The following is a 16,589-nucleotide window of genomic DNA, read 5'->3' on the forward strand; positions in this document are numbered from 1 at the left end:
CTTTGACGCAAATTGGCTAACGCCAGGTCTGCACCTCCATGCAATGTTTGTAAATGTTCATTCTATACTAACAACTCAATAAAATGATGTTTACTGGGAAGTACAATTGGAAATTTTTTATCTTCTGAAATTAGAGCATTACGTAGTCTACCTCCTACACGCAGAACTCCCTGCTCATCTAAGAAAGGATTTAAACTCAATAATCTACTTTTATTGCTGAGTTCTTTTTTGTTCTCTAAATTTCTAATTTCTGTTTGAAAACTTGAGGCTTGCACTACTTTTGCTAAGGCAATCAAGGTCTGACTTAATTCACTAGTGCTCAAAATTCCCTTCAACTTACTTGACGATCTACAATTGAATGGGTGAGTTGAAAAAGGGACATATTCCAAAAACCACAACTTTCAAACACTGGGTGGAAACATGAACACATTCCAGAAATATCTTCGATTTTTCACACATACGTTCCCGTAGACTTCAGTAAAGAGGACCTAAAATTAATGAATGCGTTCTTTGTTCCTCTCAAGCGGTGTAGGTACATACAAAATGAATATAACCATCTCAGTTTAGCTTGCCTATTTTCTGGAATGTGTACCTTTTTCAACTCACTCGTTCAATTGTAAATAAAACTTAGACACCAAGCTACTGCTCTTAGCAACCTAGAAAATGATGAAAATCTTTCTATCATTTCCGTACATATTACCGAATGCATAACTACTACCTGTCTTTTCTGTTCATTGATAGCATCAGGATGAAACACCTGTGTTTTGCATATTGGCAACATTGTTGTTTCAGAAATTCGGGGCCATGCCACCAAACTTCATTATTTATTAAATATTTTACTGCAAGCCCTCGGGAAGCAATATTTGCACTGTTTAATAGAGAGTTGATGTGAGACCACTAGTTTATAGGAAGAGATTCCTGAATTGCTACTACTCGATTGACTACGAAGGTCTGCCACCTACCAAGAGGAGGTGACAGCCATGACAATACTATTGTAGAGTCTGTAAAAGCCAATACATCATACACCGGGAACAAACACGACTCCTTTACTGTATTAATCATCTAGTTAACAATAATGCAACACAAAGTTCTAATCTAGGTAAAGTAATTTTCTTGCATGGCGCTACTTTTGTCTTACTTACTATAAGATTGCATTCTACATGACCATCTGAATACACAGAACGCAAATACACTACTGCTGCGTACGCTTTTTCACTTGCGTCAGAAAATCCGATCAATTGTAATTTTACTGCATTTGGCTGCATCAAGCAACGTTTGATTTTAATTGACTCAATTAATGGAAGCTCAGAACAATATTGCTCCCACATTAATCTTACATTCGTTGGTAATTCACCATCCCAATCTAGCTTTAATATCCATAATTCTTGCAAGAGAATTTTAGACCTTACGGTAATGGGAGACAACCATCCCAGAGGATCGTACAATTGAGCTATATTTGACAATAACACCCGTTAAACTGGGACACCACTGAATTCCCAGCACCTTTACTGCATCACTTTCAAATATATATATATATATATATATATATATATATATATATATATATATATATATATATATATATATATAAAACTTTTCTTTCATCGATTTCTCTTGACATTGAATCAAGTACTTCCTTACTATTAGAAGCCCATTTGCTTAGCTCGAAGCCACCTTCTTTTAACAACTCAATTAATTGTTCTTTTAACTCTATGGCTTGTGCAACATTGTCAGCTCCAGACAGAACATCATCTACAAAGAAATCTCGTAATACTACATTTGAAGCAAGCGGATATTTATGACCTTCATCTTTCGCCAATTGCTGTAAACATTTTGTGGCTAAATATGGCGCACATGCTGTACCATATGTTACAGTCAACAATCTATACTTTTGTATTTTTTCGTTGGTAGAACTACGCCAGACAATACGTTGGAAATCAACATGGCCTTGCACACCGCCATCCGACACACACACTCTCTCTCCTTTCTTTTCAGTGTTACCAGATCTTATGTTCTAATAATAGCTTACTTAAACTAAAGTTACTAAACTATATAAAACCCAACAATTTGCGGGAAGTTAGTTGGGATGGAATATATAATTCGAAAGATCCGAATGAAGTATTCGGTCACTTTTATAGGGTTATTAACAGCATTATTGAGGAAAATGTCCCTAAAATTAAGTTATATAAGAAAAAATCATTTCCCAATTGATTTTCCACAGACATAATTAAAACTTTGAAACAAAAGGAATATTATAGAAAGAGAAAACATTATTCTGAGTATAATGAAACTATGTTTATTGAATTGTGTAAGAAGCTAAAGAAAATGATAAAAATGGAATATAATCTGTATTTACACAATCTTGGAAAGAACCTTGATAAGAACCCTAGTTAGTTTTGGAATTACATTGAAAGTAAAAATCTTAACAATCGAAACATCAATACTATGACATATCGTGGTACACTTTTACTGTCTACATAGGAAATAGCAGATAGTTTTGGACAATATTTTAAAACTGTGTATGCTGCAGAACCTCCATCATACGAAATTCCAAGCACACATCAGTTGACAGTACCTAATTGCTTAAATATTGATATCATACATGAAGACGAATGCAAGAAATCAATAAAGAAATTAAAATCAAATAAATCCAGTGGACCTGACCAAATACCTCAGTATATATATAAAGGATGTCGCGATCTAATGTTGAAGCCTCTGTGTTATATATATAATTTCATTCTGAAAACTCAAATATTTCCTGATAAGTGGAAACTTAGTAAAGTTTGTCCCATTCACAATCAGGTAATCCTGATGTGATTGAGAATTATAGGCCAATGTCATTAATTTCAGTATCCTCTAATATATTTGAACAGATTTTGTACAAAAGAATATATCATGTAAAATCATATGTTTAAGAATTCCAGCATGGCTTTGTCCTAAAAGATCAACAGTGACAAATTTAGTAACCTTTACTCAATTTATATCTAATGCAATTAAGAATGGTAACTCAGTTGATGTAATTTATACAGATTTTGCTAAAGCGTTTGACAAACTTGATCACTATATCTTGATCAAAAAATTGGCTATGTATGGTTTCTCTAATAGTTTGTTGAAATTGACAATATCCTATGTATCAAGTCGAAAACAGCATGTTTCCTATTATCAGACTAATTCAGTACGGTATGAAGTTCTATCAGGTGTCCCACAAGGTTCCAACTTAGGACCATTATTTTTTGTTATTTATAAATGATCTGCCGGAAACAATTAAGTCATCTCATTGTTTGCTGTTTGTAGATGCCCTTAAAATATATAAAGTAGTTAATAAAATGAATGATGCTTTAGATTTGCAGGCTGACTTAAATAATTGTTACAAGTGGAGCGTAGAAAACAGATTGTTTTTTAATGTAAAAAAAATGTCTTGTTATATCATTTTCTAGAAAGTTAGTAAAATATAAATATGAGTATAAGATGAATGATGAAATACTACGAAGAGAGGATAAAGTGAAAGATTTAGGTGTGACAATAAGTTGCCCTCTTACATATGAAAACCATATTGAATCTGTTATTAATGATGCATACAGAACATTGAGATTTGTAAACAGAAATCTTGTTGATTTCAGAAGTATAAATGTAATGTGCAATCTATACAATAGCTTTGTAAGAACTAAATTAGAATATGGATGTATAATTTGGACTCCCTGCTTTCAATATTATATAAAAAGGATTGAACGGGTACAAAATAAATTTTTAAGATGTCTTTTATAAAAAAATATAAAATATCATCGTATCAAGAGAGAATATCGTATAGAACCCTTTTAACGGAATTTCATTATAATAGCTTGTGTGATAGGAGGGAATTAATTGATCAAATGTTCTTGTAAAAATAGTTAATGGTTTGGTCGATAGTCAGGAACTATTACATTCATTAAATTTTAATATTAGGAAGCACAGTCTACGAGTTCGATTACCTTTTTACTGTTGTAAATCTAATACACTCGTACATCAAAACTAGCCAATAGCAAGGATAACTAGAAAGTATAATCTATTAGTGAAAAAATGTTGTGATGTTGACTTTGCAATGAATATTGAATATTATATTATCATAATAAAATAATACATTAATAAGTAAAACAGTACTTTTGTAGCTAATGAGATCTACTGATTTGCAATGAGATTTGGCACATGCATATTTACAAACTACAAAACAAATATCAAATACATATGAAATTATATATAGAAATATCTACGGTTTGTACTTTGTTCATGTATTCATGTATTACACATATATAACAAAACGATGTATTTACTCTTTTACTATGTAATGTATTGAATGTATGTACTATTTTCTTTCATTATTCTGTAAACGTTTGTTACTTTTCTTTTCACTCTGTTTATTCTTTTATTTTTGTAATGTCTGTTTTTATTAACTTTACTGTGTAATTTTACAAGGAAAGTACCTGTAATACCTATTGTAAAGGGAGCAATAGCTCTGTAATAGGTAATAATGATACATAAATATCCCTCTCTGGTCACATCATTTACCTGGTCTGACGTCATATCTGGTATCCCTCTCTGAACCGTATTGAAAACTTCAGGGAATCTTAGTGTAAACTACAAATGAATCGTTGTTCGAAAACCGGTCATCTCCATCGAAGCAAATTTGAGAGTAGTGACAAACAAAGCTAAATTATTCATTATGTATCTGACATATAGAGTTATTTTCATTTTTGAAAAGTAGAAAAATGTCAGTTCTACGGTCCGAAAATGAAAATAACCCTATATGTCAGATGCATATAGACTAACTTAGTTCTGTTTGTCACTCCTCTCAAATTTGCTTCGAAGGAGATGACCGGGTTTCGAACTCAACAATTCAAATGAATTTAGTTAAATAGTAATATCTAGGTTACTGTTAAGGTAAATAGTAATTATTCTTATCTTAATGCTATAGGAATGTATTATATAGCGGTTTATTATTTTTTACTAACTACAAGAGAAATGCTTTTATGGTCACCGTGGTGGTTTGGAGTTGAAGAAAGCTATAGCGAATAGAAGCAGACAGATAGTTAGGCTGTCGAAAGAGCATTATGAACGAGAGAAGTGTTCAAAAATATTTCTTCTGATCTAGGTGCCAGTTCTCAAAACTAGGCACCATAATAATACAATTTGATATATGGGAACACATAATTTCATATTGGATTTTAATTATGTTGGCACCAGACTTATATTTGAAACCGCCATAGCTACCTAGCGCCAGGGAATTTTTGAGCCTGAACACGAGAAATATTGACAGAATTGAATCTTGAACCTGACAGAAATATTGACAGAAATTGTTGTTACTTTGAACTTTGAACTTTTTCTTTCAATTATCTCACATGAAATATTGTTTTAAGCATACGAACATAAGTTTATTTATAGTATATTTTGTCTCTCCCCTAGACAATATCATTTTACATGAGATACCGTTATCACGACTCACTTATCTGCTTTCGATTTCGAGCCATTTTGAAAATCGATATTTATTTTCGCGTTTCTAAATGGCTAAAAACGGAAAGCCAATAGGTGACTTGTGATAACGGTACCTCACGCAAAATATGACGCTCTTGTTCCACATTTCAATTATATTTTATCTATTTGAAGATACCACATAATTGCTGTAAAATTAGCTGTATTTTAATTTCGCCTGGTTGAGGCCTCCAAGGAAAAATTCGTGATTACCTAAATTCTTTGAATATATATGAAAGCCATTGTTGTTGAAGAGAAACTAGTATAAAGTACTTGTCACCGTACATGACATTAGCTGAGGTGTATAAGAAATACAGAGAACAGACACAAAATCCTGCTGGTTATTCTTTTTTTTTGGGGGGGGGGGGCAAATATCTTCCATAATATGAATATTGCCATTAAAAGCCCCAAACGGACACATGCCATTCTTGTGATGCATTTCAAATTAGGCTTACATATGCTTTGAGTGAAGATAAGGAAGAAATATTAAAGCAACAGGAAAAACATCATAAAGAGGCAGAATTAGCTTATCAGACTAAAATCACAGACAAAATGGTAGCAAAAGAAGGGAATAATATGACAATGCTTGTTTTTGATCTTCAACAGTATCTTCGCTCACCCTGCATATAATCATCAATTGCGTTCTACGAAAGACAGCTATGGACATATAAATTAACTGTCCATAATCTAAAGAATGAGAAAACCTCATGCTATGTGTGGTATGAAATCGTAGGTAAAAAAGAGGCAAATGAGATTTCTTTGTGTGTATCAAAAGCTACTTCAGCTTCACCAAAGGATAAAAATCATGTACTACTTCACAGTGACTCCTACTCTGTACAAAATAAAATCACTCCATTTGTGGTAACGTGTGTATCATTTATAAGTAAAACAACTCACATGAACATTTTAGAGAACGAGTTTCTGGTCCCAGGACACAACAGGATGGAGTGTGACTTTGATCATAGGAAGATCGAAAACCGACAACAAATGCCCATCTCTCATCCTCATGACTGAGCACACAGTTAATGAGTTGCTTCCAAGAAAAATCCCTTTGAAGTAATTGAAATGACCCAAGACAATTTTCTTGATTTTTCCATATTGGCAAAAACAGAGCTGCAATTAAAAAAAATGAGGGAGCAAAATTTGTGTGGCAGTATGTGAAGTGGTTCCATTATTTTCGTAATGAACCACTGAAGCTGTATTATAAAACATCACTCAATGATGACAAATTCTGTCTCGGAGACGCATAAAGAATCTCCCTTTGGAACCCGTGGGTGTTGCAGTGCATTATTACCAATCTCAGCAGAGAAAAAGAGTTCTATTATCTCTTTTGTCTTATATTTCACCAATATTTCATAACTTCTACACAGGTTTACCTACTGCAGCTACTGTGCAAGATCCACTGCTTGATTCTGAAGATGATAAGTAAATGCAGTTGATGGGGGAAAGTTTGTAGTTAGCTCCTCACAGTGTCATCATCATATTACCCCTAATTCTGATATAAATGGAAGGGGTTTCTTTGAAAATGTACTCTTGGTCGGTTTGCACGCAGGCATATTTAACGATATAGTCACCTCTAAGTCAAAACATGACTAATATTTCTGGTAATTTTCAAATATTTTAAAGTTAGAAAGTATGTTTTTCATTAAATTAATAGTAAATTTATTAATAACCTCACTGCTTTTTATCATAATTTGTATATTGCAAAAGGAATATAAGATTAAAAATTATATTGTATTCCAATAAAATAATAGTTGACAATACTGTTCAACCTTCTTTATCGTATATTGTACGACTTCGTCTCATGGCATCGCCATCATCGGTTGTTAAACGTTAAAAAGACAAAAAGGAATTGAAACTCACTCGCTTGGGACGGGTGAGAAATAAAAGTTGAGAACCTCGACTAGTATCTAGTGTGGGTAATTTGTATTCTTAGTAAATCAAAGTATGTATTAATGTAAACATTTATGTAGTTTAACACGACACAGTTCTATTGGAAATAATGATGATGATGATTCGTTCCTTTTTACCATATCAATATATAATTGAACTAAAGGGAATAAGTCACATAACATAACATAATATCATTAATAATGTTGGTAAGAGTAAAATTCCAATTCGTAACTTCAAAGTATTTACAACGAAACATATTGTAAAAATTTTAGATTTTTAACTTATTTCCTTAGGTGCTTTTACTATATCCCAGTGTTTTGGCTCTCCTGAAAAATGAATAAAAATGGCTTATCTTTTACCCTCCGTCCAATTATAGAATATGCTGTCGTTCCCATTGTAAAAACGGGTATGAAAAACTGAAAACTGAATATAATTGTTGTTGACCAAGGGCGCCCATCAGGAGGGGCAAGGTGGGGCGCTTGCCCCCCTAAGAGGAAATTGTACTTGGGAATATCGAAAACCTAATATAATTTTTACAGATAATAGAATAGTTACTGCAAAATTTGAAACTATATTTGAAACGTTGCTTATGCTTGCACCCCTTGGAAACCACAACATGGGCGCCCTTGTTGTTGACACAGACACTGATTTGTTGTTGTTAACCAATCTTTTTTTTTCTGCTAACAGGACTATAAGAACTACTTCGAACATTCACTACAGTATTGCAGGGTTCATAGTTTGAGGGAAATTTTCCTAATCTAGGGAAATTTCAAAGGTAAATTTAGCAAAAAAGGAGAAAAGGGAATTTTCGGGAAAACGAAAATTTTAAGGAAATTCTCCTGCTGACTGATTGGCCAACATAAATGTTTAAATTTTTCTTTCTTCTTCAGAAATAAAGTAATGCAATAGTAATATATATATTGTGTGTGTGTTCAAAGTACTATAATTTGCACCATTGTTGGCTAGGTGTATTTGTGTGTTTGTGTGTGTGTGTGTGTTTGTTAAAAATAAGAATCTTTCAATTTTATATCTCACTTTATGCCGGCTAGGCAAAACAAGATGGTGATGATGAAAAATGAATGCAATGGTAGAATGAATAAAGTGAGAGGAAACGGGAAAATCCACGCACCAGAGATGAATGCTCTACCATTGAGCCACCGTGTTCTCTTGGTTAAAAATAAGTGAAGGAAAAAACAGAAAATAGAAGCAAGGACAAAATGAATAAAACAAATGTGGTTGGCACTTCCTTTATCACGTAACTTCTGTCATAGGAATTGGACACTCAACAAGCTAAGGAAAATTTGATATGAAAATTGAAAATTTTGAATCAGTCGAGAGAAAGTTTCTTAAGGAAACCTACGAACACTGCAGTATTGCTAAATTGATTCATACACTAGATTGTGAATGGATTCTCCTGTTATTTGCTAATGCCATAATAGATTGTAACACAACGTCGTGTTTCCTTTCGTCTTGGAAAAAAAATAGTCATGGACACAATATAGTCTTCAAAAGAAGCCCAATCACAAGATTTGCTCTTTATTGTTGATAGTATTCAAAGAAGAACTGCGAAGCAACGAAGAACACTTTGTTCTAACTCTGTATGGAATGCAACTATAATCCAATCTTGATGAAGCTCGCTACTTTGTGTTTATAAGGCTGACCAAGAAATCTAAATTAAGATCAAACGTTGAACTCACAAATCTTCCTCCGATATCTTAGGTTGCCCATGAGCATTTATGTAGAATGTATTTACAAGTACAGGCATGGCTTGGAAACGAATTGGATTCCACAGCATTAGGCTGGAAGATAGAATATATGAAAGGAAAGCTGTAACACCAGTACCAAGCTCTAAACCCTTGGCACCTAAAGATCTTCTTGACCTCTTTTGTTGCAGCTGAAAATAATCTTGTGTCAACAACTGTGAATATAAAAATGTAGAGCTAGATTGTTCCACCATGTATGAATACTGTAATGGACTGTTCTGATATAATTCTCCTGCATACGACGATGTTGTCCACTTTGATAGTGACGAGTGTGAACAATGTTGCATTTATTTTAATGAGATTAGACTGAGATCTGAAGTGAATTTGATTGATCAACATTAAAATATCGATTATATAAAATGTGTATATCTATATATTTAGCAATATTGTAAAAAGTAAAATATTTTATGTAAGTTCAGTGTGTTTTGTGTGGGTCGTCAATGATAATGGTATTAAGTACATTATTTAGCATTATTAAATACCTACCGATTGTTGCCAGTCCAAGACACATTCGACAGGTCCATAGGTAGTGGATAAGTAGTGAATAATGGAACGAACCCGGTTTAAGGGTTAGCAATAATCCCTCGAACCAAACTGCCATATAACTTATCAATAATAATATAACAAGTAATAAACAAATTAATAAACTATAGTTACCAAAAATTTGTATATAACTGTTATAAATAAAATATTAACTTATGTGCATATGAATAATGTATAGATCAAGGGCCAAGGGGGTGATGATCCCCTTCTACCTTGGGGAACTTTTGCTACTAGGGGAAACTATACAGTCGTGGGCACTCTGATAGTGATGGGCACCTATGCCAGTTATGTTCAAATAATAAGACTCTGAGCGCCTGTAACGAGCTATTGACGACTTTCAAATGTTGGTAGGCCTTTCTTCTTTACGCTCACAGTTTGTCAATTGTCTTACTTCTTTTGTGCGTGTGGCGGGGTGTCGAAAGGTGTGCGATGTGAAACGTTGTGATGGTTGTTGTTCATTTCTAAAGATTTCTTTTAATCAGGTAGGTGTACTGATTAAGGTTTTGTTTCATTATAAATGAATTTGAAATTAAAATATTGTGTTTTGAGTGATTATTAAATGATAAGAGCACTTCATGCTAATGAGATGTAAGTCTAAATGAGTTTTGCTCTCAAATCATGAGGTGCTCACCATTGTATTTTAATTTAATGGGACATGACAGTGATGGGCACCTAGTGCCCATAACTATATTTTAAAATATGATTTTTTGTCGTTATTTTAAGCCTAAAGTGCATTTCAGGCTGTTGTGTTTCTTGCTTGAAAATTTCATGAAATTTAAAGGTTTTTTAACAGTGATGGGTCCAGTGCCCATTACTGTAAACTCACTATGACAATCACTGTATGTTTATATTGGATTAAGCCACGGCCTCCTTTGTTATACAAGCCAGAACCTTGAATGTGGCAAATGCGCAAATCAGCCTGCCACACACTATCCACCTTCAACAGTTGGCAGTTTACATATTATTTCTGTACCATTTTAGCGAGGATCCTCCCTTTCTCTAGATATTAATGCAGAGAATTTGGGCAGCCGGCTGTGCTTGATGGATAGTCTGTGGAAGGCAAAAATGCGCAGTTGCCATTTCAAGACTCTGGCCTGTATAACTAGGGATGCTCACGAGACAAGATTTGAGGCTGTCTCGTCTCGAAAATGTGCTGTAAAAGTGATGTCTCGACTCGACTCGTGCGCATCTCTATGTATAACAATAAAGGCGGCCATGATTATGCAGAACAATAGAACTAGGCTTATTTTATAGACCCCCCTTTCTAAAAAATGTACAAGGGAGTGTATAACTACGATCTCGATATGGGACCCATTATAATAAGGCTACTTAAGTAGATTTAAGTTTCTCATGTATCTGATTACATTTAAGTTTAGGGAAAAGGAATGAATCTGCACTCTTACCAACATGAAAGGAGAGGTTTCGACGCTTCGACACAGCTAGACCTAGATCACGATTCCAAAAAAGAACAAGAAGAGGAAGCACTGCACAAACATCAGTGTGCGTTGTAAGTCCGAAACTTCTTTTTTCATGTTGCTAAGTGTACAGTTTTTTCCTTGAAAATTGAATAACAAGGCCTATTCATATATATCACCATTGTGATTACATTTAAAATATATGAAATGAAATGACATCTTTGAGGTTTACGTCGCACAGTTAGGCTAAAGGAGACGGTGATGATCAGTGATGAATGAAATGGTGGAATGAAGAAAGTGGGAGGAAACGGGAAAACCCCGAGAAAACGCACGCACACGGTGTTTGTCCACCACAAAGTTCACTTGGCGGAGACTGAGATCGAACCCGAGAACCCCAGCACCAGAGGTGAATGCTCTACCACTGAGCCACTGCGGCCCATCTAAAATATAGCTACAGTCCTCGCGCTAGGAGAAAAACCAGTGACTTACGTTGTGGTCATTCTGCACTGGCTTTTCTCGTGGAGTATAGTACTTACACGTGAAATTATGGTTTATGAAATAGGCCTAGTTGCTTTTTACGCTGAATTCCGTGATGTAATGGCAAGTGTCTATCGGTAATTTTTGCGTTGATGCCTCGGATGTGATTACTCAGCACATTTGCCATTGTTGTTAATACCGGCTTTTAAGAAACTAACCACAGCGTTTTAATTCAGGTAGCTGCCCAAGTTAGTTCGCGGCGCTGAGTGAGGGCTGAATCATTTCCAATATTATTTAAATGCAATTTACAGTTCCCAACATTCAATATCTGGTCAAACAGCAAAACCCCTCTGTTGATTTAACAAACTAGAATTTTCCTCATCAGATTATTTCGAAATTTACTTGCTCTCTTAATTGCTAAAAGGGCATAAACCATGTAGAGAGCATCTTGTCGGCATGTTTGATAGAGAGTTTTGGTACGGTGAACGATAGAAAATGCAATCGCATTCGTCAACTGTAATAGATGCTCTTTTAAAAAAAGTGTTCAAATCACATAGAGCTTCTCTATATGTTTGCATTTGTTTGTATAATACATTAGAGTAAATAAAATGCTAATTAATGTTTATTTTCTTTTTCTTCAGAAAATATGCCTAACAAAGGGAAATCGTGCTACACAAAAGAACAACTAACAGGTGCCATCAATGCTGTGGAAAACGGCGAGAAAATTAAGACTGCGGCCCGACGATACAATGTTCCTCGGGCGACACTTCAACGGCACCTTAAAGGACAATCAAAGACCACTTTTGGTCCAAATCCCATATTAACAGCAGAGGAAGAAACTATGTTAGTTAACTGGTTGTTAGAATCTAGTAAGAAGGGATTTCCTCGTCGAAAGGAAGACGTGCAATCAAGTGTTCAAACTTTTCTACAGTCTCATCAGCGGAAAAGCGCCCTTTCAAGGATAATATGCCCGGTACAGGATGGTACAAAGCTTTCCCTCCGAAGACATCCTATACTAGCTACACGAACATCGGAAAGTGTAACTATGCCAAGTGCCTGTGTTAGTGAATCAAATATCTGTAAATGGTTTGAAGAAATTGAGCAGTACTTAAAGGAGAAGAACATATTTGATGTTGTTAAAGACCCTTCTCGAATTTTTAATGTAGATGAAACCAATTTTCAATTGTGTTCTAAAAGTCAAAAGGTATTGGCACCAAAAGGAGTAAAAAATGTCTATGAAGTTCTTAGTGGAAACGAAAAGCAATCACTTACAGTACTTTCCACATTCGGAGCGAATGGCATAGTTTGTCCTCGAATGATAGTATACAATTATAAGACTTCCGGCCGATATAGCTGCATCTATTCCTGACGGATGGGGGTCGGATGTAGTGATACAGGGTGGATGAAGTCGGAAATATTTTTCGAATTTGTAGGAAATATTCTACATCCTTTTTTGGTGAAAACTGGAACACAATTTCCAGTTCTTCTCTTCGTTGATGATCACAAAACGCATCTTACCTTTCAGTGCTCCGAACTGCAAATCATTCTGATCGCATTATATCCGAATGCTACTAGAATCCTCCAACCAGCAGATGTTTCGGTATTCCGACCAATTAAACTTGCGTGGAAACAAGGAGTGTTGGTTTGGCGTCGTGAAAACCCTTCGCAAGCCCTCACAAGAAAGGAATTTGCTCCCGTCTTAGCAGAGGTAATTGACAAGTGTATTAAACCAGAAACTCTTAAGAATGGATTTAAAGCTTGTGGTTTGTTTTCGTGGGCCCCAGAAAACATTGATTTTAGCAAGTGTCTTGGACGCAAGGAGAAAGATACAGTTAAAACTAGTGAATCTTCAAGTCGTTCGATCAATGGAAGTTTTCGTGATTTGACTTATGAGAAGTTTTGTGATTTACTTGGACCCGAGAAGTGTAGCCAAATAAAACAATTTAAAGATAAAGCTCCAAATGGTCATGAAGAAAAATGTGAAGATTTTCGCCTTCTCTGTAAGATATTTGAAGAATTTTCTAAAGATGAAACGCTCATAAGAATCCACGCAAATGATGAGTTGCCGTCAGATGAAGCCTCAAACTTACCAAGATTACAACAGACTGAAAGTGGTTTAGCAGAACAGCTTGAGGAAGCAAGCTGAGGTGACACCCGAAGAGCAAAACAGAACTACTGACCGGGGTAAAATGTATCCAATCAAGAAATCAGATATGCCGCTTTTTAAGGACTGTTTGGTATGGCCAGAAACGCCAAAGCGTAAAGGTCGCAATATTCGAAGATTCCCATTCGTAATAACATAAGATAAATGGAAAGAGCTGCACAAAGAGAAAAGAAATACAAAAGAAAAACAAGAGAGGGAGAAAGAGGAAAAGAGAAGTTAAACAGTCAGGTCCAGCTGGGAAAGTAGAAAAAAGACACGAAGATACTCCTAGTGTTAATCTATTTTCTTCTAAACGTACAAGTATAACTAGAGCTGATATGGAGAAATTACCTTCTGTCCCTCCGGCTAAACGAGTGCTTTTTGGCAAACTACAAGCGAACAAAAATGAGGGAATTCATTCTTCTTCAGCATCCAAAGAAGATTCAAACATATTGAAAGTGAGGGTGTTGAAAAACAGTCCGGAACAATTAGAAAACCGTAATTTGTTTTCACTTTCTGGATTGTGTAACCAGTGTAGTGAGAGTATAGGACCTCGTTTACCAGGAATAAACTGCAAACGCTGTGGACAGGCTTTTCATAAAGCTTGCCTTCTTGTTGGAGACGCAGCCTGTGAAGAAGACCACGATGATGATGATGTATTTTATTGTATCCAGTGTTTGCAGGTCTTAGAGGAAACTGAAAGTGACAGTGATTAAGCAAACAGAGTGCCTTATTTCATAAAAGTTCTTAATTTTTTAATAAAATTGTTACAATAAAACTACAAAACATCAAAACGAGATGCTGTATTATGCACTTATGTGACAAAGTAATGTATCTTGACATTATTAAATAATTTTAGAAATTTCTGCATAGGTGCCCATAACTGTAATCAAAAGTGCCCAACTCAGTCTCTCTAGGGCCCATCACTATCAAAGTTATACAGGTAGTACTTTTTTAAAAAAAAAAAATATTGCGCGTACCTATTGTTACATTTCAGTCCGATATCATATTTATTTTAAGGCCCATACAGTAACAATATTATTTAAAAAATAGTAGATACATATGGCCAAACGTATAAAAGTTATAAATTAATTATTCAAAAAAATTGCCTTAAGGTGCCCACAACTGTATAGTTTCCCCTATATTAGAAATGTTCCTTAGGGTCCTTAGAATAAAAAAACTAGTTGTTGGTCAACATATAAGTGCAATACCTGGGTTCTGGGGCCCTTAACCCTTTAACACCCACAGACATCTATGGGATTTCTTTAAATGACCGTAGGTCAGACCCTTAGTGCAACACTGAAACAAGTTATACCTCGATCGATTTGTAAGATTGTAGACGTTCAGTTTACTTAATAAACGGGATATTTCTGTGGACAAAGGAATACCAATTGAAGGATATTTAAGAAAATTTCCCTTAAAAAGTTCCTTCTCGCCATTCGTTTAGTTATTACGTGGCAACACTGCTAACTAGGTGAATAATAACATGTATTTATGTGTTCTCTTTTATATTCAACTTAAATTGAAAATTTCGTCTTGATCCTTCAAATAGCAGTAGAGAAAATATGTATTTTATAGTCTTGACAGGGTTCATAGTAATTGATTTTCATGGAAGTACGAGTATGACTTTATGTTCATGTTCCATTTTATTTTTGTATAGAAAACAAGTGATACAAATTATTCTAGTTGATTTTCTCATTCGTCATATTATGACAGATTCGCAGTACCGCGAAATCCCCAAGAATGTTTCATGGTTTGTTGGTCCTTGGTATAATAGAAATTACTGTTGTGTGGTTACATTATGTTCTTTCGCAAAATATTGTTGTTCTGCTATTGTACAACGAATACAACTTACATTCATGTCAAAGAACTGCGGCAGGAGAGTGACATTGCAAACCTGCATCGCTTAACATCAATTTGTATTCAAATTCCTACAAATACGACACAAACAAATACATACAAATACAAACAAAATACGACATATGGTCTATTGCTGGGACTACCAAAGTTTCACAAAATTACCATGATTGCTAAGTCAGTCTACTGAATCATGTGTGGTGAAAAATTGTATATTCTTAGTGAATAAATAATTCATCATATTTGGAGCGTACTGCTATACGAAAGTATGTAGCAGACGTCCTTTTAACGAGGAGCAGTGCGTATTTGCCAGAAATAGAGCTAATAGGGATCTCGAAAAATGGAAAGGATGTTTCTTTTGAAACTGTAGTGACATGTGTCACTAGAATAGGTGAACGTGCCTTTAAAGGAACACCTATTGGATAGGAAGATGAAATTCTACGGTTACAGATTCAAGAAGTGGATTTCATAGCAGCCGAAATGAGGTACCACAACTTGTACTAGTTCATCGAGCTGAAATTGTTCATGGAAGAAATATACCTAAAGATAAATTAATTGAAAGTACACTTTGTGCAGGTATGTCAGTAAGTGTTTTGATTATTGAAACAGATTTACTGTTAATGCGAGCTGTTATTAATCACCACCAACAGGTGTGAGTTCCTTCGTGGCCGCCCACGGCGGGAATGCTACATTCAAAGAGCTCATATTTACCTCATTTCTCATGCAGTTTTATTTACCCTTTTAACTGGAAGTGATACGCAAATCCTTGGAAATGACCCCATCAAAAGGGGGAGAATACAGATGAATCTTTTAAGACTGATGGCTGGAGGTCATCGCTGCTTTTGACAACACAATCATACATTGCTGTTTATAATTCAAATATTTATGAATATGAAGATGAGTGGCCTGTACGGTTGAACAGAGTTATTAATTCTGTACTATTTGTTATACCTAGGAACATCTGTTTTGGCATCAACCATGGTATACCTAAAACAG

The 16,589-nt window shown here is 34.9% G+C and overlaps 1 protein-coding gene across 1 annotated transcript; it reads left to right on the forward strand.

The window, feature by feature from the left end:
- Positions 1-12,239: 12,239 nt before the first annotated feature.
- On the forward strand, positions 12,240-12,962 carry LOC145665246 (uncharacterized). Its single transcript, XM_081732537.1, has one exon. It carries the CDS (start codon positions 12,240-12,242, stop codon positions 12,960-12,962), a length of 723 nt encoding a protein of 240 aa, XP_081588663.1.
- The last annotated feature ends 3,627 nt before the right edge of the window (positions 12,963-16,589 follow it).

Source organism: Thermobia domestica, chromosome 11 (assembly GCF_964235325.1).
Source record: "Thermobia domestica chromosome 11, izTheDome1.hap1.1, whole genome shotgun sequence".
Classification (NCBI taxonomy): domain Eukaryota; kingdom Metazoa; phylum Arthropoda; class Insecta; order Zygentoma; family Lepismatidae; genus Thermobia; species Thermobia domestica.

Excerpts from the sequence above, each read along its gene's own strand:
- LOC145665246 (XM_081732537.1), top strand. The coding sequence starts at position 12,240 with ATGCCTAACAAAGGGAAATCGTGCTACACAAAAGAACAACTAACAGGT.